The 25,684-nt window shown below is 34.2% G+C and overlaps 2 protein-coding genes across 3 annotated transcripts in view; one reads left to right on the top strand and one right to left on the bottom strand.

The window, feature by feature from the left end:
- LOC149421903 (DNA oxidative demethylase ALKBH2-like) overlaps nucleotides 1-25,684 on the bottom strand; it is a 213,445-nt gene that overhangs the window by 170,286 nt on the left and 17,475 nt on the right. The gene's annotated exons all lie outside the window — the stretch shown is intronic.
- Nucleotides 1-25,684, top strand: part of LOC149421904 (uncharacterized) — a 166,445-nt gene that overhangs the window by 128,302 nt on the left and 12,459 nt on the right. For both annotated transcript variants that reach the window (XM_089634140.1, XM_089634141.1), the window contains 2 exons: nucleotides 6,391-6,469; nucleotides 22,532-22,642. In XM_089634140.1, the coding sequence (XP_089490266.1) occupies nucleotides 6,397-6,469; nucleotides 22,532-22,642 (184 nt within the window). In that variant the 5' untranslated portion in view covers nucleotides 6,391-6,396. The remainder of the gene's footprint in view (nucleotides 1-6,390; nucleotides 6,470-22,531; nucleotides 22,643-25,684) is intronic.

Here is a 25,684-nt window from a genome sequence, read left to right as displayed (position 1 = left end):
AGCATTTTATTAAATTATTTCATGGATTTATTTTCATCTTTCATCTTCGCTTGACTCATATACGCTCCTGGGGCTTGTTTATTTGTAAATTCTTGTCACATCTTCGAACCGAAAGCCTGCATCGATTTTTTTTTGTTTTATTATTTTTTTTATTATAATGACTATATAGTGAATTTGTATATAGTAATTGTATTTCTTGGCCCTCCTCAATAGAGTGACCTGCGCTGAGGAGGATTAAAGTTTTTCAGTCCTCCTCACTAGTGACCTGTGCTGAGCTGAAGTTATTCGGTTCTATTTTATTTGTTTTCTATGTCGTTTTTAATGTTTTTTTCAGAGTTTTTTCATTGATCTCTTTAAGTCAGATTTTTAATCTTGATTTGTAATCATTATACTTTTCTATTCGCTTTATATCTGGAGGACGGAAGTTGTGGAGTTTTGTTTCAAAATAAATGTAGTTTTTTGTCTGAATGTGGTTTTATGACTTGGAATATTTTTCATGTCATTGTGATTTGATCTAGTGTGATGAATACGCGGTATTGTAGAGGATTCATTATTTTTGAATAGTTTAAATATCATATATTTGTTGTACATTTGGTACATCAAATTATTGAAAAATCGATATATTGCAAAAACCATATTATTTACTAAATCTAAGGTTTACCGCGTAAGTATCTTACGAAACCGTTGATTGACAATCCGCTGTTAACATACTGATTGCCATCTCTAATACACAGACTGAGTATAAGTCTGTTCTACAGGTATTTCAATGGAGCCTGCTCTAATGAGTTAGAAGCATTGATCCCCTGCGCGCGAGAAACTCGACACAGTTTTCAGTTGATGTTAGCTTCATGAGAACGGGTCGTTTCTTCGACTCGTTTTGTGTAAATTGGCTCGTACGTGGAATGAGCTATTAGCATATCTGATTCTACAAGATCTGCATTAATAAATACACTTATGCAGCCTTTGCCTTAACCCGAATCACAAAGCCAAACCGGATGGTGATATAATCCCACTGTCTTTACATTGTATAGACAGGGGTGCTCTTGTGAGGTATCACATAAAAAAGACAATACAAAATAATCTACTTTGGAAAAGTTATTTTAGTTGAAAATTAATTACGGTACCTCCACATTGTCAATCCATAAATTGGAACTCCTCAACATGTAACGAAGCACGAAAATAAATTATAATGATTACTTTATAGAAAATGACATACTATTCATGGGGAGGAGACAAATAAACACAAAAGAGCCATAAAATTATATCAAGACAAATAAATTATTATGTTTTTTATGAGGTGTAGACGAAACTTCACTGTCATGGCAATATTGATTAACTAAACGGCGGCAGTTCATTAAAAATGAACTTGGAGTTTTTTCACTTTCTTTATTTGTGACTTTGGCATAGAAATGATCGTTTAGTGAGCACGCGTGGCGCACATACAAATGGGAGGTTTAATCGTACGCAACCAGCGGAATTACTTTCGTGGTTATGTGCATACAGCATACCTAGCAATACTTAATTCATCGAAGCGGTGAGTTTCTTATCTCTCAACCGAGAGGTCGAGGGTTAAAAACCATGGTTAGTATTTTTATTTTTAACATTTATTTAGTATTTATCATCTCAAACTTTAGGTACTCCAAAATAAATATAATTACATAAGCAACAGAAAAACAAATAGTACGAAAAAAATTGTTTGAAATTAAAAGATTTTACGTTGTTTTAACACCTGAAAACGAGATTTTTGAAAGGATGAACGAACTTTGCCTAGAAATTTTAGCCAACATAGAAATTTTGCATTTATGAGATCCCATACCTACAGGTAAATCATTTTAAAGAGATCCTCGCTTGTTTAGTGTTGTACAGGATGGACAAATATATAAAGAATATTTGCCGTTTAGACGATCGACCTTCGAATGTAAATTCGAAAAAACTTCATTGTGCAATCAAAACATAAAGTACAACTTATTTATTTATTTACCTATTAATGTTCCCCATAAAACGTTGTTGCACCAATATATTACGGAGAAGAATACAAATGTGAGGTACATGTCAGTATACAGGTCATGGGGACAGTTTTACTATTTTGTCACATGCGTCAAAAGATAGTAGCTGAATTGTCTGTAAGTGACCTGATACTTGCTAAACACATAAGTTTTCAACGTTGGTTGATTAAGAATAGTTCCAGTGATTAGCTTAAAAATATGTAATAAAAAATTTCGGCGAGGTTCTAAACTGTTGAAATCGAGCTTACCTGTTAAGAATAAGATGGGTAGTGCATATATTCTTTGGATACAGGTAACGCATAAACCTCATGTATACTTATAGGTGCGCTCTATTTCTTACAGTTAATCCAATAAACAACAAGCAAAAAATACATGGCTATATATATTAGTGGACATTATAAGTGTAATCGCGAGTCTAAATTTAAACGTTTTACTTCGTCGTACTTGAGTTGGTAAACACTTATGCTAGGTGAAAATAATTATCTCTAATTATTATGAAATAATTCGCTATCCATGTCTATCTGTTTGTGCGCTTAGTTTTTCTAAACTACGCAACGGATTTTGATAGAGCTTTCACTATCATCTAGAGAAGTTATTCCGAAAGATTCATACATAAAATCTATGCAAATTATATTTATAGAAATAAGAGAAAAATCGATGTTTTGTAATCAACTCGTAAAAAATTATTTTCGTACGCTTACATTGCTAAAGCTGGCTACACCTTATGAGAAACCTTACAATAATGTACTACAGAATTAATATTCATTCAAATTCAGAATAATACAGAATCTTAAAAAGGTCTACAGAAAAGTAGAAAAATCTCTTAATGATAACCCCGAGCAATGTCAGGTACACGTCAGCTAGTCTTAAATAAAATGATTATAATTTCAGTAAATATGGTAATTGAAAAAACGTCGCTATGCACCCGTTATCTTTGTGGGGGTAAGAGAGGACTGCGGGCCGGTGATCCAGACTAGTTAAAAAAACTTTTTTGGAACTCTTGATAGTGAGATGTTTACAAATAATATCAAACGAGTCCTCTTTAAGATGATTTGCCTGTACCTATGTATATATTATTAAAGCGAACACTTACGCCGTTGAGTGAATAGTAAAGTTCTAACGCTATCCTAAATACGGGTGTTATTATGTATGTTGAACGGTGAGATGTAACAGAAGGGATGGCACATATGATTAATAAGCCCTACTTCATAATTCACAGCTTAGTTTTCCGTGTAGAATTTAATAGTTTACACTTCAGACTTTACAATAGGGTTGAAACGATTATTTATTTGACGTTTACTATTACTGGACAAAATTAAAGACAGAAAATATAAGCGTTCTGTTAATCAAAAAGGTAGGCGAAATACAATGAGTCGTACATGTTTCCCAATAGAAATGATATATTGGCAATATACTTCCATGTTACTTTGTATGGATTATTATAATTACTGATAAAAATGCTTCTCAACTTCACTTGTCTTGATTTCTAAAAATATAATTGCTTACAACATTCGAAATGTGTGAGCAAGTGTTTTTTTAGAAACCCTTGTTAGGACAGATACATAAAACGTACGAACGCAGGTACTAGGCAGGAGAATTGGCTTCGTAAACCTGTCAACTGTGGATGGGATACCGATGTTCTCCATACAAAAATCGATGAAATTTTTAAAACGATTTTAACCCTTATTTACACAGAAACTATTTGAAGAATAAGTTTAGACTCGTTTGCGCTAAATATTGCTTTAGAAAATACTTTTTATTTGATGTATGCAGCTTCTCTGAAGGCTTTGGAATAAATTATCTACGAATTTTCCGCGTGTTGTGTTTTTCTCAAAGCCACGGACGTCACCACAGACAACTGGTTAAGAGTAAATATAAGCATTACATTTAACAAAAAAATCATAGAAAATAGCATCGATAATCAATTATTGCGATCACATCAAAATTCCTCATAATCTGCCATTACGATGTAATCGTAATCGTTGCACAAAGATTTTCTATAAGAATCCCCTTTCCTCCAAAATCATACTATCCCGTGTCAAAGTTACCGCTTTCGCGTGAAATCGCAGGCAAAACTCCTACTTTACTCGAGGAGCTTATTAATTTCATGGCGTTTCACACCACTACACAAATAATATGCGTCGTTATTTATTCTGTTGTGACGTCACACGTCGAAATAATAACGCTGAATTAACGGGAAACTCAGAGTGCTTTAAGAGCTTTTATTAATATAAGAGGCCTACTATATTCGCATTGGCCTATTATTCACCCGCGTAATCACTTATATTACTTATTTACGTTTCGGAGAAATAACCGTTGAAACGCAATTTCCAGGAGAGTTTGCAACATTTAACCAGCTTCACGATCCCAACCCGATCAATCATAGTGAATACGTGTGTTTCTACATTTCGTGTAACGAGCCACTTGCAAGTTGATCGGCCTCATACATCGTATGGACTATAACTCGACTACTGACTACTGAGTGATGGCACCGCGGATGTAAAACAATACGCTACAGATAAAATCAAATCAATACTAAGAATTGATAAATTCCTGGTCTATTGATATCAATATTGAACAGCAGTATTATTTCATGACATTTGTAGTGAAATAAGCGAGAACGTTCATTGACATGCCTTTCTTGTCACTGTCTATCTCAAAGACAGAAAACAAAAATAGAGGATTTTTATAGTACTGAAACAGGAATAAAAAATGGAGTACCACAGGGAACTATGCTTGGCCCAATTCTCTTTCTAATATACATAAACGATTTATGCGATTTTATGATCATAGGTAAAATTGTATCTTACGCTGACGATACAGCAATAATAGTGAATGTAAAATACTGGCCTGAAACTTTTTTGAAGGCAACAAAATGAATTACGTATGTCTCATCATGGCTAAAAAGTAATAGACTCTTCTTAAACTATAATAAAACATTTTACCTAACCTTTTATAAAAATAGTAAAAATAAACCCTCCAATAACCTTAAAATTAGAATACATAATGTTAAATGTAATCAAGAAATATGCTCATCTTGCTTTGAATTCGGAAAGTTGAAAAGATCAAATATTTAGGTATTATTATTGATACAAAATTAAATTGGCAATCACAAATTAATAATACCGTTTGTAAATTAAGATATCTTACATACACATTTTACAGACTAAAAGAAGTGCTCAATGTTGAAAAACTGAAAATTATTTATTTTTCTTTAGTGCAATCTTTACTCATATTCGGAATAATAGGATGGGGCGGTGCGCTTCAAGCACATATAAAACCTTTACAAATAACTCAAAATTATACCATCAAAGTTATGTATAATCGGAAAGGAACGTTTTCAACAGATGAGTTATACAAAGAATCTAAACAATTATGTCTCCGTAAACTATTTATTTTGCAAACTATGAAATACATCTTTAAATACAAAAATAAATTCGAAATAAATGAAAACAGAATCAACATTAGAAATAATAATGTATTTTATACTCACCAAACAAACACAAAACAAATGCACACTGCAGTTCCATTGGACCTCGTACTTTCAATCTTTTACCGAAAAATATTCAAGTAAACTTCCTCAATATTTAAAAGAGTTAAAATTATGGCTTTTCGATACAGCAGTTGAATTTTTTTAAATTAATTTGTATTAATTTATATTTCTCATAAAATATTCACCATATATACACTAAACACTTATAATTTCACTATACACTATTGTAAACACTGTTTATACAAACCGCTTAGACAAAATGTAATCTTGTTTTTGTTTTATATGCCCACAGTTTGTTTATTTCTTGGTAAAATAATATAATAACTTAAATATATTACCCACGCACAGGCGCGCCTAAGTGGGTTCCCATTATTCGTATTGATTTATATAATATTGTATGTAATTAATGTAAAAATTGGGAAAAATAAAATAAATTTAAAAAAAAAAAGTATCTGCGGGCCCTGTACAGTACGCCCAGCTTCCGAGAGGCTAACTTGACTCTGGCTTCGATAGAGCTTTGTATTTATTTTTCGAAACAAAATAATTTTTCAAATATCAATGAATTATTTTAACAGGTATCCCGTTAGCCAAAATCAGTAGGCACTTAGCTTTTGGAAATCCTTAAATATGCGTCACGGAAGTAACTGAGATGAAACATAAAACATAATGCGTAAAAAATCATGTGTATATTTTCACTTCCAGCCATAGACTAAATTAAATCAATGCTTCCAGCATATTTTTGAAAGGAATTCTTTGATGACATTAAGGTCGGTGGAATTATGGTACCCCCTCATTGGAGAACAGTCTGAGGGTGAGAAGAAGACAGTGAAGAGGATGGTTTTAACATATTATAGAATGGAATAATAATGTATTATTTTGTATTGTTCCCAGGGCGGTATGAGAGGGGACGCGCGGCTGGGCGCGGTCTGCGGGCTGTTGCTTCTGTCCCTAGTCATCTTCTCACAAGCTGGTAAGTCCTTTATAACTAACTAACCATCATAGAGAGGCCAGAGACAATCCAAACTACTCACAAAAGGGGACCAGAACCTAGATGAACCAGGAAACTGTATGGACTGATCAAACTGGTCGGACTACTAACGGGACACTGCTACCTCAAGAGATACGTGCAGCTATTGGGAGTGGAAAACACCAATAGATGCAGAAAATAATTTTAAATAAATAATAATTCACATATGGTGCCAATTTCCCGCCCTGATGGGCTCAGCTACATGGGAAGACACACTGTGGAACCCAGAGACTGCTGAATATCCAATAACAACCCCGGTGAAGTTTGTCGAAGGGACCGGGTTAAAAGAACGAGGTAAAACGGCAAATAGGGTCCATGGTCTCAATGCTCTCGGGAGCTATGTAAACTGTCTCCGTTTTTATAAGGAATAATATATGTTTTTTAAAACACTACGCCGTTTCCGCAGAGGCAGAGAGGACGGACCGCTAAACAACTCGATCACCTTGCTTCATTCACGTCCATGCATCGTCTCATACAAACTTTTCTGTCATTCTGACACTTGACGTAGCCCGATATAAGTGTTCACTTGATCCTACCATGTCTTCTTCGGGCATCTCCGACTTCTACCATTCACATTCAAGTAATGTAACCTAACCTAACCCAACAAGCAATGTCAAAATACGAAAGAAGTGATTAAAATTTCGCAAAGCAACCAATACAATATTACACTTTAAAGAAAACATATTTTGTAATCTAACCTAGTCGAATACTAACAGTAAGAGTTGGAACAATTCTGTGTATTACACAGTGCGTTAAATTATGCATAATTACCTGTGATACACATTTAAAGCAGATAATAAAAGCATTAAAAGTAAACATGGCCCAGTATTTTCGAACTCATAATCCAAATAATATTTCCATCCCGTATGACCTCTATCGTCACATTCAATATAAGCAGAAATACATTTTTGAGAAAAAGATATTTCGTACTAAATAAACGTTGGGATTTTCGAGGTCCCAGTCAAAATTATTTGCTTTGCGTAGGGTAATAATTATAATTTATATTCAAAAAGGTCCTTTCATAATACTGTTCATCCTTCACCTTCCTGCGTTTAAACGAGTTATGCTTATTCCATTAAATGTTTTCTCGGAAAACAAGTCATATTGGACCATGTTTCCGTTCGCTCTAATAAATCCCAATTTCCAACGTTCCGGGCTAACCGCTAACCGCTTTACCGGGACTTGGTAGCTGAAGGTTTTTGTAAATAATTCGTTTTACATTATAGTAACCTTTATGATACACTAGCTGGTTTCCGGAAGGTAAATATGTCCAGACTTTAAAATTTCATTTAAATTTTATAAGATTAATTATATAGGTCTCTATAGAAATAAATGGAACAAAAAGGGGCAACTTTTTTTTTCACAAAATTTCAAAGATCCATTTCAGGAAAAAAACCTGCTGCGACCTGAAAATGTTTAAGGCGAAGCTTAATGCTAAATCACTATTTTGATTAATCTTTAACGAATTGGTGTACATTATGAATACCAAAAAAATGCTTTAAATAAATTGAAGGTTATACTATCGCTTCGCTTGAGTAGAATACAAATAGTAAAATAAATTACTCAATAAAAAATATAAATGTAAACTACTAAAAAATATTTTTTTTCAATAGAAATGTATGAACGAGTAAAGGAAACAATTTTAAAAAATTGCATTATTACAGTTAAGATTATTTGTGACAGTTTCAGTTGATTAACTTTTTTGCTTTCTTATAAAATTATTTACAAAATAAATAAATAAAAGTTTTTGGCTTGAAATCGAACGTTTCTAGACTCCGTCTGTCAAGCGATTTTAATGCCTATTACCTACAATATAACGTATATCAAGAATTTACACAGTTTTGGCTTGTAGCTTCCTCTTAAATTCCAAAATATTTTGCATATGCAGTAAGCAAGTGCCTGTGCAGTTTGAGAGCCTTGCTGTTTCAGCACACTGTCTGCTTTATAAGAAAAAATTTATAAGACACAACTTTTCTCGACAAAGATGAGTCAAACCCGCACAGTGTGGGGTAAACGATGGTGTGGATGGGTAACTTGTAACTTCCTAAGCAAAAAAAGTGCAAAATAATGAAAAAATATACGAGCAATGTTACCCGTTGTCACGAAACTTGCCTATTGTGGGGTTCACAAAGCCACCACAGGCGCCAAAATATCCACTGTTTCCAGATATTATTTCTTCTTACTTCTCTTATCTCTTAAGACCCCGTAGTAAGCGTTCAAATATGGTTTAAAAGGAAGATATACGGATAATACGATTGTTAGAGGGAGCGCGCTAATATAAAAAAAACTAAAATATTTAATAAAACACGACTTGTTTGCAAAAGAGCAAAAACTTCTCTAGAATTGCATTTAAAGATAAACTATTTTTAATAATTTTTGGAGCTTACTTTGCGATTTTTTTTCGATGTAATTTCATATGTTATTATCTTCAAAAATTACTTGTTTTGGAACTTAAAAACTTAAAGAGTTAAAGAGAAATATGTTTATAAATCGGTGGAAATTGGGCATGCGGGGGCTTAACACTCGATTATGAAATAATTCGAAAAAATAAAATACGAAATTCAAATAATAATAGGTGATCAAGCATTTGTAAATCAGAGCATCACTTACGTAACAAGCCAAATGAAGAAAGCGAAGTCAGTTAAGTATTATAAAAATAACGTTACATAAACGTCTGTTTGATGAATTCCACGCTGCATGGAGTTAATTGAATCATTTTTAATGAAGTTGCAAAAATTCAGCCTAATTGGTAAACTAAGATTGATTTTATTAAAATATTATAAATATTAACACTAGACTGATCGCTGATTGAAACGAGCAAAAAAGCACCTTTCAAGTCTTACCCAATTTGTGGAAAAGTGGGCTATGGTTATGAGGTCAGTTTAGTTAAAGTTTAGTACTAGGTACGCTTCTTCTAGAATATTTTATGCAGTTTTTCGAAGATGTAGACAGTCATTTTTCTCATATTCCGAATGTAGAGTGTGCAATATTTTACGAGAAGTAACACGATTCTACTTCAAGGGGTGGTAAAATGGGATGTGAAGTGTGCAAAATCTCTAAATAAAACTGTAGATTTGAAAAGAGAAAAATGATTATTGCTGATATATTAAAATCCTGTCTAAAACGGAGAGACAGCAAGCCGTTTCCCGAAAATAATGTTGGTACTTTCCGAATATATTGGAACACGTTTTCATGCACCTGCGTTTGCCCTGTTATTATGAACATGTGACCTATCAATTCACTAATTTAAGGCCTGCGGTCCAATTTTGAACAGGATTACGAATAATTTGAAGAGATCAGTTAGTTTTCTCCGTGAGTATTTGTTTTTTATACGTTTTTCTTTTATGCGTATATTTGATAGTATTAGTATCTCAAAGCCTGAAAATTATTGAAGTGGATGGCGCCCTCTGTCATTTTCAAAAAGCATGCCCGATGTGGAAATGTCAAAAAGGAAATTAACAAACACTTCTCAGATTCAGAAAAATAACAATTTTCCAACATTGACAATTTCCAAATTTCACATAATATCAAAAATATACATGTTTTTTATAAAAATATCCCGACCATATTCCGACCGATTTTCCGATAATTTTTTTTACAATTTTACCCAACAATGTTTTTCAGAAAAATAATAATTTCTCAAATTGAAAATTCTCAAACTTCACATAATATCAAAAAATAAATGTTTTTATTAAAATTTTCAAATGAACGAAGTGATACAACATACGTATATTACCTAGGCATTTACAAATGTGTTTATTAGGATAGAAAAATGAATAGGTACTTATGTAACAACTAAACTTTTGAAAAAAACCCACTTATGTGCCACTCCGATTTTACTGTGGTAAAATTTAATAAAATATTTTAAAAGGTATGTTAGATGCTTATGCCTTCAGATGGGTACTCATGCCTTTTTCTACCAAATCCAAAATTAGAGAGATAGGTTTTCCCATCGTTACATTTTTGTTTATCCTCACCGCCCCCCATTTCCTTCCGCCTCTGAATATCATTATCCAACGGACTGCGGGCATTTTGGGCTATTCTTTTATCACATTTAAAAGAATTGGATAGAGCGGCATATTTCTAGCAATTCTGCTGTTACCGCAACCACCCTATCAATACTTTATGTAGGTATAGGGTTGCCATAAAAGTTAAGCAAAGATATGGGACAATTATGAAATTTGGATGGAATTGTGTGTGATAGGTGATTAAAAATATACAACACACGGATTGACAAGTGGTCTATAAAAGAAAAAAGATATCCAAGACATTTCAATGTTACAACATTAACCTCCTGCAGGAAAAATACAACACACGGGTTGACAAGTGGTCTATAAAAGAAAAAAGATATCCAAGACATTTCATTGTTACAACATTAACCTCCTGCAGGAAAAATACAACACACGGGTTGACAAGTGGTCTATAAAAGAAAAAAGATATCCAAGACATTTCATTGTTACAACATTAACCTCCTGCAGGAAAAATACAACACACGGGTTGACAAGTGGTCTATAAAAGAAAAAAGATATCCAAGACATTTCATTGTTACAACATTAACCTCCTGCAGGAAAAATACAACACACGGGTTGACAAGTGGTCTATAAAAGAAAAAAGATATCCAAGACATTTCATTGTTACAACATTAACCTCCTGCAGGAAAAATACAACACACGGGTTGACAAGTGGTCTATAAAAGAAAAAAGATATCCAAGACATTTCATTGTTACAACATTAACCTACTGCTACTAAGAAATATACAACACACGGGTTGACATGTGGTTTGTATAAAGAAGAAGATATCAAAGACATTTCATTATTACAACATTAATATCCTACTACTAGGATTTTTAGAACTGAATATACGATAACCGGGCAACTCGGACAGTTGAATTTCAACACACTAAAGTGATATAAATCAAGAAAAGTGATAAAAAATAAGGTTACCTCAAGTTAGGTTAGATTCATTTGCCTCTTTATCATCACTTTTCAAAAGTGTGTTGAATTGCAACTTTCCTGACCTTACCATGGAACTGAATAAACAATGTCCAACTTTAAAAGATAATATCGTTACCACTTATCACCGACATTCGCGAAAGTAATAGGTACTGTGTTGATTAACTTTAACGCCAAAGTTATGTATAAACAAATAATACCAAATCATTCAAAACAAAACTGGTAACATCGTAGGTTTATACAGGGGTACTATTTTTAATTATTGTCACAAAAAAGTACAGTGGTACTTTGCCATGGGTTAAACAGATTTACGCTAAACGGTTAACAGTTACCTCAGCAAAATGGTTAACAGTTACCTCAGCAAAATGGTTAACAGTTACCTCAGCAAACTGGTTAACAGTTACCTCAGCAAAATGGTTAACAGTTACCTCAGCAAAATGGTTAACAGTTACCTCAGCAAAATGGTCAACAGTTACCTCAGCAAAATGGTTAACAGTTACCTCAGCAAAAGTTGCCCTTTAGTCCGCATTTGCGTAGTCATATTCATTATCAAGAGAAAAAAAATGCAGTAAAATTGGGACAGTCATAAAAAGCCATAAATTCTATTCACAGTGGATAATGCTTCTGTATATTGCAGCGATTCTCAGAAAAAATGCAGCCAATGCAGTAGATTTATCCCAATTTACATACTTTTTACATTCCTTTTTTCAAGGCAGATTTTCTGCTCTATAGTTAAGATTTCATATTTTTATTTATTACATTCAGAATTGAAGCGTTGCTTGAAATGACTTAAGCCGTGTTCGGTGACCATATCTGAATGACCAGTTGCACTACCTTCAACCACAAAACATACCCATACTGACGGTTGGGAGCAATATTTGATACGGTGCGGTATTCAAATTACATACAGTTTACAGTTTACAAATTACATACAATTAAATACAGTGTGGTATTCAAATTATCAAAAAATAAAATAAAATAATAAAGCGAACAAGACTCTTTCTTAATCTTCGAAGAAATTTAAAAAAAATGTAGGTTAGATATTTATTGTTATCAAGTTTAATTTGTAGAACTCTATTTTAATTTTAGGTTTTTCTTTTTATTTATTCAATAACATTATTATTCAAATTTCTAAACAGTTGTGCTATGTAATTATTATTACGTGTAACAGCTGTTTCGCCCTCTGAAGGCATTAATAAAATGTCTTTGATAAACTGCTTTTCGTAAACTGAATAATAATGAATATGTAATAGAAAAACCAAGAAAATTTAGGTAACGAAGAAAACTTGCTGATATTAAATATTGTTAATTTATTAAAAATCTGATCAAATTATTCGTTTTCCTGTTAAAAACGGGACTGGGAGCAAAAAATCATAACAAACTTTCATATGAGGCAGTCGGAACACGTGTTCTTCATAATAATAATAATAGTTTCGCATCTCGTCCATTCATGTTCACATATATTCTGAATGACTAAAATTTTATTTGGAAATGATCACACAGTCATATTTTTAAAAGTATCTTAATTTATAAAAAGCCGTACTTTTTGCCTCTGAAATCTTAAATCATAGTAAAACAGGTCAATTAAATAAATTACCCAATGTAAAATACCTTTCCTATAATAAAAAACATTTCTTTAGACGTCCTTAAATACCGCCCTCTGTTTTAAATCTCGACAACATTTCGCCATCAATTTTTCAGTCGGCTTTCTGACATTTTCCCCCATTTTCATGATTGCTCGCTTCCTTTATTTTATCTGTTCTTCTTCCCCCTACTCCCTACAGCATCCCGTCTTACATCTGAACCGAGCTCTGGTCTTGCATGATTTATCTCGGGGCCCACGATATCTCATTGAGAAATTGACGGGAACTGAACGCTCGGAATTGGGACGGGAAACCAACCATTGTACAAACATAAATGGAACGGAAGGATTCTCCGGTCGCATGTAAATATTTGAAAACCTTGCATTATTCAAAGCATTTCGACGTTTTATCGTACCCGCATTTAGTGGAAAGGTTTTACGTATTATTTCTTGGTGTTTATATCTCCTATAGCATCATTACGCTATCGGAATAGAAAATGGGATATGGTTAAGTAAAGCAATTTAATTTAATTAATGAAATTCTGTTTTTTTTTGTACTGAAGCATTATATACTCGAATATTGTTCTGTATATTTAGTTTTATTTTTATTTTACTATACTTTAGTTCTTGTATTCGTTACTTTATTTTATATTTCTAAATCAACATACCTTTGAACATTAACAATTGGTCTGTATCTTGTCATCCCCTTATTATATTATAGTAGCTGACGTGTACCCGGCGTTGCTGAGATTAATCTTTAGGAGATATATCATTGTGGACTTTTCCACAAGCCTTTTTAAGATATACAATTCCGTCCTACAATTGGTCTGTTTCTTGTCATCCCTTATTATATTATAGTAGCTGACGTGTACCCGGCGTTGCTGGGATTAATCTTTAGGAGATATATCATTGTGGACTTTTCCACAAGCCTTTTTAAGATATACAATTCCGTCCTACAATTGGTCTGTTTCTTGTCATCCCCTTATTATATTATAGTAGCTGACGTGTACCCGGCGTTGCTGAGATTAATCTTTAGGAGATATATCATTGTGGACTTTTCCACAAGCCTTTTTAAGATATACAATTCCGTCCTACAATTGGTCTGTTTCTTGTCATCCCTTATTATATTATAGTAGCTGACGTGTACCCGGCGTTGCTGAGATTAATCTTTAGGAGATATATCATTGTGGACTTTTCCACAAGCCTTTTTAAGATATACAATTCCGTCCTACAATTGGTCTGTTTCTTGTCATCCCCTTATTATATTATAGTAGCTGACGTGTACCCGGCGTTGCTGAGATTAATCTTTAGGAGATATATCATTGTGGACTTTTCCACAAGCCTTTTTAAGATATACAATTCCGTCCTACAATTGGTCTGTTTCTTGTCATCCCTTATTATATTATAGTAGCTGACGTGTACCCGGCGTTGCTGGGATTAATCTTTAGGAGATATATCATTGTGGACTTTTCCACAAGCCTTTTTAAGATATACAATTCCGTCCTACAATTGGTCTGTTTCTTGTCATCTCCTTATTATATTATAGTAGCTGACGTGTACCCGGCGTTGCTGAGATTAATCTTTAGGAGATATATCATTGTGGACTTTTCCACAAGCCTTTTTAAGATATACAATTCCGTCCTACAATTGGTCTGTATCTTGTCATCCCCTTATTATATTATAGTAGCTGACGTGTACCCGGCGTTGCTGAGATTAATCTTTAGGAGATATATCATTGTGGACTTTTCCACAAGCCTTTTTAAGATATACAATTCCGTCCTACAATTGGTCTGTATCTTGTCATCCCCTTATTATATTATAGTAGCTGACGTGTACCCGGCGTTGCTGAGATTAATCTTTAGGAGATATATCATTGTGGACTTTTCCACAAGCCTTTTTAAGATATACAATTCCGTCCTACATTATTTTGATGAATCTCACAAGGTTTAGCCAGCGTTAGCAATGTAAGAGACCTTATTTGTTTTTGTTTTGATTACTAAACATCGACTTTTCTCTATTGTTTTATAAATATGATATGCATGTATTATATATTTTAACCTTTCGGAAGAAAATCTCAAAATGATTGAGAAATCCCTATCAAAATCCATTGCATAGTTTAGAAGAAATAAGCGCACAAACATCGACTTTATTTTAGAGATTAGTATTAAGACTATTTATTATTTTTTAATGATAAACTAATGTTTACAAGACAAGGTTTTTATATATATTTTTATAGCAGAAAGAATAAAAAAATATTATAAGCAATAATTATTAGCCTGAAACATCCACACAAATTGAAAAAAACTATTCCTGTTTCTGAAGATTTTTCAAAGTTGTATGGGTGTTCCAGCCTAATTATTATTGCTTATAATACTATTTGGGTTTAACGTTCCTTATAAATAAATAATGATGGTGGCACTACAAGGCATCCTGAAATATGTGAGAAATCCTGTAGCTAGTAAGCATTTTCATAACCAGGAGGTATAGGCGATTAATTATCTCGTTCAATGAAATAACTGTGAATCTGTGAAACTACACACTCATAAATGGCGTTAATTTAATTATTTTATCAAAATACATATATTGCAAGTTATGCTTTAAAATATTAAGAATCATTTGTTTGAGCTCGTACATACGCAATATGAATATGTCCCTATAAAAACTTAATTCTTTCAAGAAAGGCTTTACTAACACAATATTGCATCGGTGATTGAAACCAATCTTGAAAGAATTGAGTTTGAATACTAACAAAACTATTTATTCAAATTTATATTACGTATATATGCTTTATTGAAGATGAATAAATAGTTTTGTAAACTATTTATTAATATTTATTTTTCGGAATAACTTTATTGAGTAAAACCTCAAATTGTAATATTTAATTATTGAAGACAATATTAGCGTTTCTAAACGAAAATCTGAAACAATCAGAAAAGGATACGGTCACATCTAGGACTCGAACCCAGGACCCTTGTCTTTCCGGGACACCGCTCTACCATTGAGCTAATGGGACCCTATCCCCCTCGGTCACTACTAATATTGTCTTCAATAATTAATTATTTATTCATATTTATATTGCGTATAGATATGCTTTATTGAATATGAATAAATAGTTTTGTCCGTAAAAAACTCAATTCTTTCAGAAAAGGTATATAAATTCAATATTGAATTGAATCATTGGTACAATATTGTATTTGTATGCCTTTGTCAAAAGAATTGAGTTTTTTTAACGAAAAAAAAAATCGGTTTATTCATATTCGTATATTATAACAAATAATTTATGTTAATATTGTAAAGCATTACTTTTCAATAAACATATTTTAATAAAATTAATTACTTAACGCATTTAACCTTAAAGACAAATCCTTATCCTTAAGGTTAAACGCGACTCTAAGGATAAGGACAAATCCTTATCCTTAAGAAGAACCGGAATTGTGCCTCAGGCCAATCAATACAACGCACAGCATCCTAATAAACAGTTGTTAACCACTACAGAGACAGGCGGAGACACCAGTCACTACATAAGTACAGTTGGGTAATGGGTTGGATTTTTTTTATTACCCAGTCGAGTGGATGTGTTCTTCACAATCAGATCTAAGAGTAGTGCTCACGCCTTGTCTAGCACACGGTGCTGTGTGCCCAGGTCAATCGATACAACACCCAGCTTCCTAATAAAGTCAACAGTCAATATTCCCTACAAAGACATACGGAGACACCAGTAACTACAGAGTACAGACAGTCGGGTGGTTGGTTGGATTGTTTGAATACCCGGCAAAGTGGACGTGCTGCTTCACACTTCACACTCGGCCTGATTGGACTCCAATCTGAACTACAAGTAATTGTGCTCACGCCTAGTCTAGCACTCGGTGCTGTGCTCCTACTCGTTATTCGTTACCCGGTAATGCATAGATTGGGCGCACTGCAAGATCAAGCAGAGATGAACTGGAAATCGAATCGAATAAAAAAATATTTGTACGTTTTTCACGGTACATTTTTTCTGCACACATGAATTCTATTTTCAGCATTCATAAAATAATACTTCACTGACAAATTTAATGCTACCCCGACTTAGAAGGGAAGGAGTTGACATTAAACACCGTATTTCCGGTTATGATGCGAGATTTTCAGCCAAAATTATAATCGTGATTAATTTTAGGCTATTATGCCCTGTTGCGCTTCCTCCTTCATAAGCCAACGTTTCGGACAATGTTACAGTGTCCATCAGCGTGACAGGTGTGTAGTTTCTTTTTTTCCCATTTTCTAGATTCTTATTGGAAGTGGTGAATCATTTAAATTTACTGAATTTAAAGTTACTATTCTTCATACAGGGTGCGGCAGAGAGAACGGACGGTTTTAAAAAAATCATAAAATAGTTGATTTTTAATGAAAAAAAAATTTATTGATGGAATCAGGTTCCCGAGGGAATAGCATTTGAGACAGTCAAGTGTGGAAAAACACATCAGGCATGTGGTGACCGAAATCGTTGATGCAGTGCTGGCGGCATTCTTGGAAGTTCGAGTAGACTCTCTCCAACATCGCTCTCTGAACTTGGGCGACTTCCACGCGAATTGCGTCCTTCAATTCGTCCAGAGTTCGGGGCTGGTTCTCGTATACTCTAGCCTTGAGGTGTCCACATGTCCCCATTTTCAGGAGTTTGAACTGTTCGCGGAGCTCCTCTTGGTCTTCTGTTGATCAGTTCACCATGCCTGCGAAGTGATTCAACCCAACGAAGGATGGTGTTTCGAGAGGAAACAGCTCTATTCCGATGAATGTTGAAGTGGCGACGAAACCCACGCTGTACGACGGTGACTGACTCATTATTTCGGACGAAACGATCATAGGAGAAAACGCGGTGCTCCACCGTCCACGGCTCCATGACGACAACTGGTAAAACAATGCTACGAACTAACGAGTCAAGCGGCACCCCCCCCCCCCCCCCGCTCTCGTAGACGGAGGGGAAGAGTACTACCCATTTCAAAAACGTCCTGCCTCTCTGCCGCACCCTGTACAAATAGAACGGCGCATTGCGCCTCACAATTTTACCTCATATGGGTGTTTAAAATGTTACCTGGCTGTTATAGACTTATTATAGGCCTTGTATTTTGTCGGTAGGAAAAAAATTATTACTTTACTAAAATTGCATGTAAAAGGCGTATAGATTGTGGTGAAGTGTGTGTTCATGTATGTAGAAATGATAACGTGTTGCAAGCGTTAATCCTCTTAGGGCCTTTTGATCAGTATAATGAGAGGTTATATTACTGTGGTTTTCGGCGATTAGTTTTCATATAGCCGTGTAGTATCGGGTACCATGAACAATTAATCTTAGCTCCGACGTCGCTATTATTAATGGGGTTTTTGTGAATTTCAATTGCCACCGTAATTAGGCGTGGTCAATGCGTTTTGGGTGTATGTGTTTCCTGTTGATACCACATAACCTCAAAGGGTAAAAATCATTAAAATCTAACAAACAAATAGTGTTAAAAATTTTTATGAAAAAATAAATAAACAGTATAGGTACAGGATGTCCGGTTGTAAAATGCACAAACTTCGGGAGATGATTCTATATGATGTGCAAGAAAAAAGGTAAATATGGAGAAAATAATATTCTTCTATGGAAAAAATATTTTTGTTTGGAAATAAAACAATAGAATTTCGACAAAAGTTATTTATCATGTAGAATCATATCCCGAAGTTCGCGCACTTTACCTCCGGGCCCCTTAGACAATGTGATATTTGTCAATTGCGTCCAGTTGTCGAAAAAATAAAATAAACTCATGAACCTACCCCAACATCTTAATGTTTTTCTATGACAATTGACGTGCCTAACCTTAATAAGTAAAACAAAAACTAGACTCAATAAACACATCTATAGTCGCCGAACAAAATTTTAAAAAATTATGTTAGGAAAACTCGGAACCAGTATTTCAGTACATTTTTGTAAGAATTATGTTACAAAATAAAATTCGTTGTATAAATAAGTTTCCATGGTAAAAATATAATACCAACGTAATATTTTTATTTTATCGTTTGTTTCCCATTTAAAAAATGTAAATTCAGAACTGAAGACATTCGCCTAAGCGGTAGTTAACTACTCACAGGAAATTGACACTTCAATCCATTGTAATGTTTCAATTTCCTTTCTATTTTCCCTGCGGATGCCATACAGAAGGACGCTTCTAGGACACGTAAGATAGGCTGTTATATAAGTACATAAATGCTTGAAACCGATTGAACAGGTGAATAAATATATTGAGTAGTTGGATTGTTGGACAAGGGAAAATTTGAAAACCGGTGTAGAAGTGGTAGCCCGAAAATAACAAGCCAGACAGGCGTTCATTAAATTGAAGAACTTCTCGTGCAGCCGGGATTTGGAGACGACTTGCTACAGTGCTGCAGTGGCTATATTGTGGTGTAGTGCTGTGTCCACTCCATACTGCTGTAGGTACTGCCAAGTGGAACACTGAAATCTTCAACAATTTCAAGATTGGCTTTTAATCTGTAACACGGAGAACAATGAGCTTTTTTTCTTTAAGATACTGTTAAAAATTTGACTGCATGACTATTTCCTAGTAAAATATTAGTCATTCAGAATACATCTAATGTAAAAGATGCGAAAATATTATTATTTTTAAAAACAAGTGTTCCGACTTCCTCATAACTCGGCGGGCGGGCGGTCGCCCTGGCTTTAATTTTTATATAAATCTAGTTTTATTCCGAGATAAATGTATTTTGCACACTTGCATATAATAAAGAAAAACACTAGAAATATCTAACACATAGAGACTTGTACGGAAACCAATGTACCTACTTAGGTATGATGAAAACTTACCGATATAAAATATTGATTTTTTATTAAGAATCTCTCAAAATTATTCGTATGTCGGTTAAAAACGGGACTGCAGGCCATTAACGAATAAATCGACAGGTTTAGTAATAAACTATCAATAAAACACGAATGTGTTAAAGCTATGTCGGAACGTGTTTATAAAGAATCTAATATTATCACATTTCGCCATTGTGTATTATCAGGACAAACGCAGGTGCATGAACGTGTTCCGATATATTATGAATATACTAAAAGTTTAGTAGCATCATATCCAGTTTTTAACAGGATTTTAACAAATCAGCAATATTCATTTTTGTCCGCGTACGTAGACACTGGAAAATGAGAATTGTTCCAGGCTTGTCGGTTAGGTTAGGTTCAAGTTACGGTAGGGGTTTTCCTTTGGTGGACTCTTAGAATATTACGCCCTGCTGAACATTTATAGGATTCCTAGAGTCGCCAGTCCACCCCTGTGACCTGGTGTGACCCAGCCCCGCCGGAAGCGCGGATCTGTAGACTCCAATCAGGCGGCTGAAACGCTTCCGGAAAGCTGGTATGGGCCGCTCCCCACTCCTCACGGCCGCCTCGTCGCAGGGGAAAACTGTTCAATCAATGCAAGCAAACAAACAAACAAACTCAGTTTCAGCTACGTTTTACTATCCGAGAGGAAATTGCAAAAGCAGTACCTATTTAGTGGATGTAAAGTCGATCTAAATACCTAATAATCATGCTTTAATATGCCATCACCTCGATAAGTATGATGCTATTTTACAATAAGATTTTACTGTGATATTTGGATGTCGAAATAATCAGTGATGAAAAAATCTTTCACAGAACTTAAAAATTAACGTTGAAATTTGTGACAAGCCGTCCTTAATTTATTATTTCGGATGACAGCGGATGATGCTTAGGCAACATAACTAAGCCCTGAAGTGCCCAGGAGACAATGAATATCAATATTGTCAATAGTTACGTCAATCTACGTCTTTGATGCGATTGGCAATTGAGACTTCCCATTGACGGGGTGAATGATTGACGAGTGTATTTTGATTGAGCGCGTGGACGCCACGGAAAAGCGACATTGATGTGCGATTGACAGTTGTTCGATCAATTGCTTTATCTATAGAGCCCTTTGGAATTCAGTTTGATCGCGGAACGATATTTATTTTCCTTATAGTTATTGCATTTTTTTATTTAATTTTTTTATTTGGTACAATATTTTTTACATTTCAAAGTTTTCCAGTAATGTTGGCCTCACTGGGTGGCTTGCCCGTGCTGAGGCCTCCATTTTATAATATGAAAATATAATCTACATAATACATTTGAAGAGAAAATAATACATTTAAAATATAATCTTGTGTGTTTGTGAGTGATGTGTGTTTGTATTGGTTTTGTGTGTTACGTGTAGGTTTTATTTTTATTTTATGCTATGACATTTTGGTAATATTGTCTTTTTTGTTCTTTAATCCATTTTGTAATTTTGTGTGTGAATTTATTTTTATTTTCCTCAATTTTAATTTCAAGTTTTACACTGTTGAAAGCTTTTATAGTATGGTATTGGTAGTGTCTTTGTCCAAAGCTTGAATTTACTGTCGGAGTTTTTATGTTTTCTTTGTACGCTTGTCTAACTGGTCTGTTAGTGTTATTTTGTGTATGTTGAAATTTATTTATTTTTGTCAAAAATGTAGTTTAGTAGTGTTTTAACGTATAATTGGCGTATATCTAGTACGAGTATATCGCGATTGTCCAGAGTTATGGAAAGAACATTAAAAAATTATCACCGTATTCGCACACTTTGTTTCCGCAGATATACAAACTGGGTTAAAAGTATTGACTTGTCAATTGACATTCAGTCAATCGCACTCCAATGCACATTGTCAATGACGTAAGCACGTTGACAATTGATACTGATCGTCTCCGGTCTACTTTATATAGATAGGTACTTGCATCGATTGATCTTCTTAATAGCTAATTAGGTATCAATAGCTAAGTAGTTAGAGTATTGCCCAGAAAGAAAGAGGTCCTGGGTTCGATCCCCGTTGCATCCGTTACGTTTTCTGAGTCTTGTTCTGTTTAATGTTGGACGTAATAAGGAGTCATAAAAATAATATTATATTCCATCATTAAAAATTATTTAATAACAATATTACCTACATCAATTCACTATCTGGAATGTATCATTTGTACAATACTATTTATTAATGTGATTATGTAGCCATCTATAAAAACAATCTCGCATATTTCAAAAAGAAAATTGGCCATCTACTAACATGACATGTCATGGAGAATAGTGGTGTTATTTGAATTATCGTAATTTACTTTATTTTTGTACTGTCACCATATATTATATTTTTTAATTATTGAAGATAAAATTAGCGATTTTTCAAATGAATATTTGAAACAGAAAAATCTGAAAAAAATTTCGTTTAAAAATCGCCGAAATTGTCTATAATTAAATATTACAATTGGAGGTTTAACTCATTAAGTTATTCTTAAATAAAATAAAAAACACAACACTTACGCACTTTCCAATGCTAATTTTATAAATACATCATGTTACTGCGTAAATGTTCCAAAACAATAAATAAATAAAGGTAAACGTACATATACAATATTTGGTTTTCAAAGTTATCTTCCATACTTGCAGGTCCTGTCAACAGGTCCAGTCGGATGCTGGAAGGAGATCTGCAAAGACAAGTGACTGAACGGACAAACGATGGCATCCAAGATCCCAACGATTCCAACACGCCAAGAGGAGGTGAGGATTAATAATTTATGTATATTTAGGTCATTCATAGCAAAACTCATCCTTGAAATGGCTCGAGCTAGCAATCTGAATAGCCTGGTAATCCCAACCTTACTTTTTCCTTATTCGTCAGGTGACTATTTTCTCAATGTTTCGCCAAACGAAATTGACAATAATACTGCCGCTTTTAAAAATAAAATACGTCAAAGAAAACAAGGCTAACAGTTCACAATAAATGACATAATCTTCTGATATGAACCCCGGTGTATGGCAGTGAAGCACGGAACTGGCAGAGGAAGGACTCATTATGAATTCAGTAGAAATGCGATCTCGGGTGCTTGTGTTGTGTTGTAAAACTATGTTCGACCGAATTTTGAGTGTGCAGAGCTGAACAGAAAGCAAGGCCGATGTAATGAATGAGATTAAGCAAGGGACGATTGGGGGGTTTGAACATGGGCTGATAAAAGTGTATGAGGAAACTACCTGACGACCAAGCGGAAAGAAGAAGAATTCACGAACGCCCTAGACACAAACGACGCGATTAAATTAATCAAATGCTTAGTTCTAAGACAGTATTATTGTTTATTCACCTATCTAGCCATACGGCGAAATAAATAAAAAAGATTTGATTTTCGCTTGGATTTTTTCCTGATTTCCCTCTGGTTTTCGGAGAATTAAAGGCAAGGCTCCGCCTCGCAGCCCAATATCACTGAGTCAATATTGACATGACGCCGACATACAGTTGAGTCCCATTGTGGACACTCGGTCTCCAGATTGGTGCATCCAAATTGAGCAATCAAATTACATGAATGGATTTATGTAACCGAGCGCACCCGAATTACGCCGCCCTAGCAGGAAGCCGAATGTGCCGACGCATAACTAATGCTAAACACATTATTTAATTCACACCGAACTCAGGGCCATGCTTGCGACTAACTCATGAGTGAGACTTCAAGGCAACTCATTATGGAAAACAGCCAATCATTCATAATGGCCACAGCGTGGTGTCCTCGCGTTACCGCAGAAATAATGAAAGAATGCCAAGTATTTTTAGGAATATCTTGACCTAGCACTCAGAAATATGTGCTAAAGTTTTTAGCACTTATCCTCTAAAACTGAGCAAATATTTTGATGATTTTTCTGACACTAGGTAGCAAAATGCGAACCATGGCCCACGTAACTCTTTTTACGAAATTCACATAATCATCAGAATTGAACATTCATTCGATTTTCCTGACTAAGGAACCTATGGGAATGAATCGTAATGAATCAAGGTTATATATCCGACAGAAGTCGGTAGTACATAGGTTTGCTCTTCCATGTTCAGAACCGATGTGGACTGTGGCAGTTCAGTTTGTAGTATCAGAGAAATTTTGACAACATACTAGAGAAGACGCTGGCCTCCAGGCGGTTCTACACACTCGTTCCCGATTATAAGAGTTTCTTGTCTAAATAAAGGAAAAGTGTTTTGTTGTGAAGAAGGTGTTATTATTATTAATCACAACACTTTGTGTAAGGTGTCCTACTGGGCGGAGCAAAGAGTCTTATGTAATAATCAGAGATGTGCTTTATTTCAAATAAATCCATTTCAAATGGAAATGCAAAATGCAAAATGGGTATTTTCCATTTTGCATTTTAAATGCTTTTCTAAAAACCATTTTGCATTTTGCATTTTAAATGCTTTTCTCGATGCATTTTCCATTTTAAATGCTTTTTTGCAACATTCTTCCTACTATCTCCACTCATCTTTTTTTCATAAGCCCCAAATATCAGTCGGTCCTCAACCTCGCTATGAGAGATAATTTACATTTGTCAAGTTGCTCCCTGGTAGAAGCCCTGGCAATTGAGTGATACCATTACAAAAATACTGATTCAAATACTGAACATGGCCATGACGCTGTAATATTAAATGTTAGATATCAGTTTCTATGTTTTTATGTTGGCAACATTAGTCCCGCGCAAATTTTTTTGGTTTCATAATCTGTATTCGTGGTGTTTTTAGATTTACCATCATGTAATATGTTTGTTTTACATTGATGTCCATTATTAAAAGACAAAATTGTTTAAAAATCCTATAATTATTTTAATTGTTTGACCTGAGAAACCATTTTGCATTTTCAATGCATTTTGAAAATAGGTATTTTGCATTTTGCATTTGAAATGCTTTTCTAAAAACCATTTTGCATTTTGCATTTTGAAATGGAAAAATTTAAACCCATTTCCATTTTGCATTTCAAATGGTTTTGGGTACCCATTTTGCACATCTCTGGTAATAATAAGCAAGAGCTTCGCTATGACTATTATTCGAAAATGTTCACCGTTCGGTATCAAATCCTTTGCTAATAACATGCTTTTGAAAAATCAAAAGACATACGCTCAAGATGTCAACAGAACTTCTGTACAGAATTCTATCGGCAATTGAAGACGAAATCAACTCAATCTACCTAGTGGATGCATGGACACCATGGTTAAATCTTGGCAACATATCTTGGGCCACCCCTGCTTAGGTCAATCCCCAACAACTAGATTTATTATGGTATCAAGTTCATCTACCTATTTCACAATAGAAGAAGTTTCAACAGTTTAACATGATGAAGTAGGTTATCTTATATGTAAGAAGAAAAGTGTGAGTTACATCATCACAGTATGACCGTATTCAGTTTTTATCAAAAAGATTTATTTCTCTGAACATGGAATCTTGCTGTTAGAATCGTCTTGAATGAGGCTTCTGTTTATATAACACAATTTGCATAGTATTATTATGTATCAAAATCTTGTTGAGTAAATAAGTTGGAAGTTGGCTCATCTACATGATTTCTATCTAGTGCTAATTTCTCTTCAGTAGCATTTTAATGTGTCTAAATCAGGGTGGCCACAAAAAACGGATTTCAAAATTCCCTGATAATTCCAGGTTTTCCAGGGCAGTTTCTATATTTTTCCCTGATATGTTTTATTTGGTATAAGGACATATCGTTCAAAATTTTATTTTTGAAACACGATTTTCATCTACGCCAGAAAATTAGAACAGATACATAAATAAAGGGAATTCCGTCA

The sequence above is a fragment of the Hesperophylax consimilis genome, chromosome 8, assembly GCF_061612785.1.
Source record: "Hesperophylax consimilis isolate HC1 chromosome 8, BYU_Hcon_1.0, whole genome shotgun sequence".
NCBI classification, from domain to species: Eukaryota; Metazoa; Arthropoda; class Insecta; order Trichoptera; family Limnephilidae; genus Hesperophylax; species Hesperophylax consimilis.
This window is presented reverse-complemented; position numbering and strand designations above follow the sequence as displayed.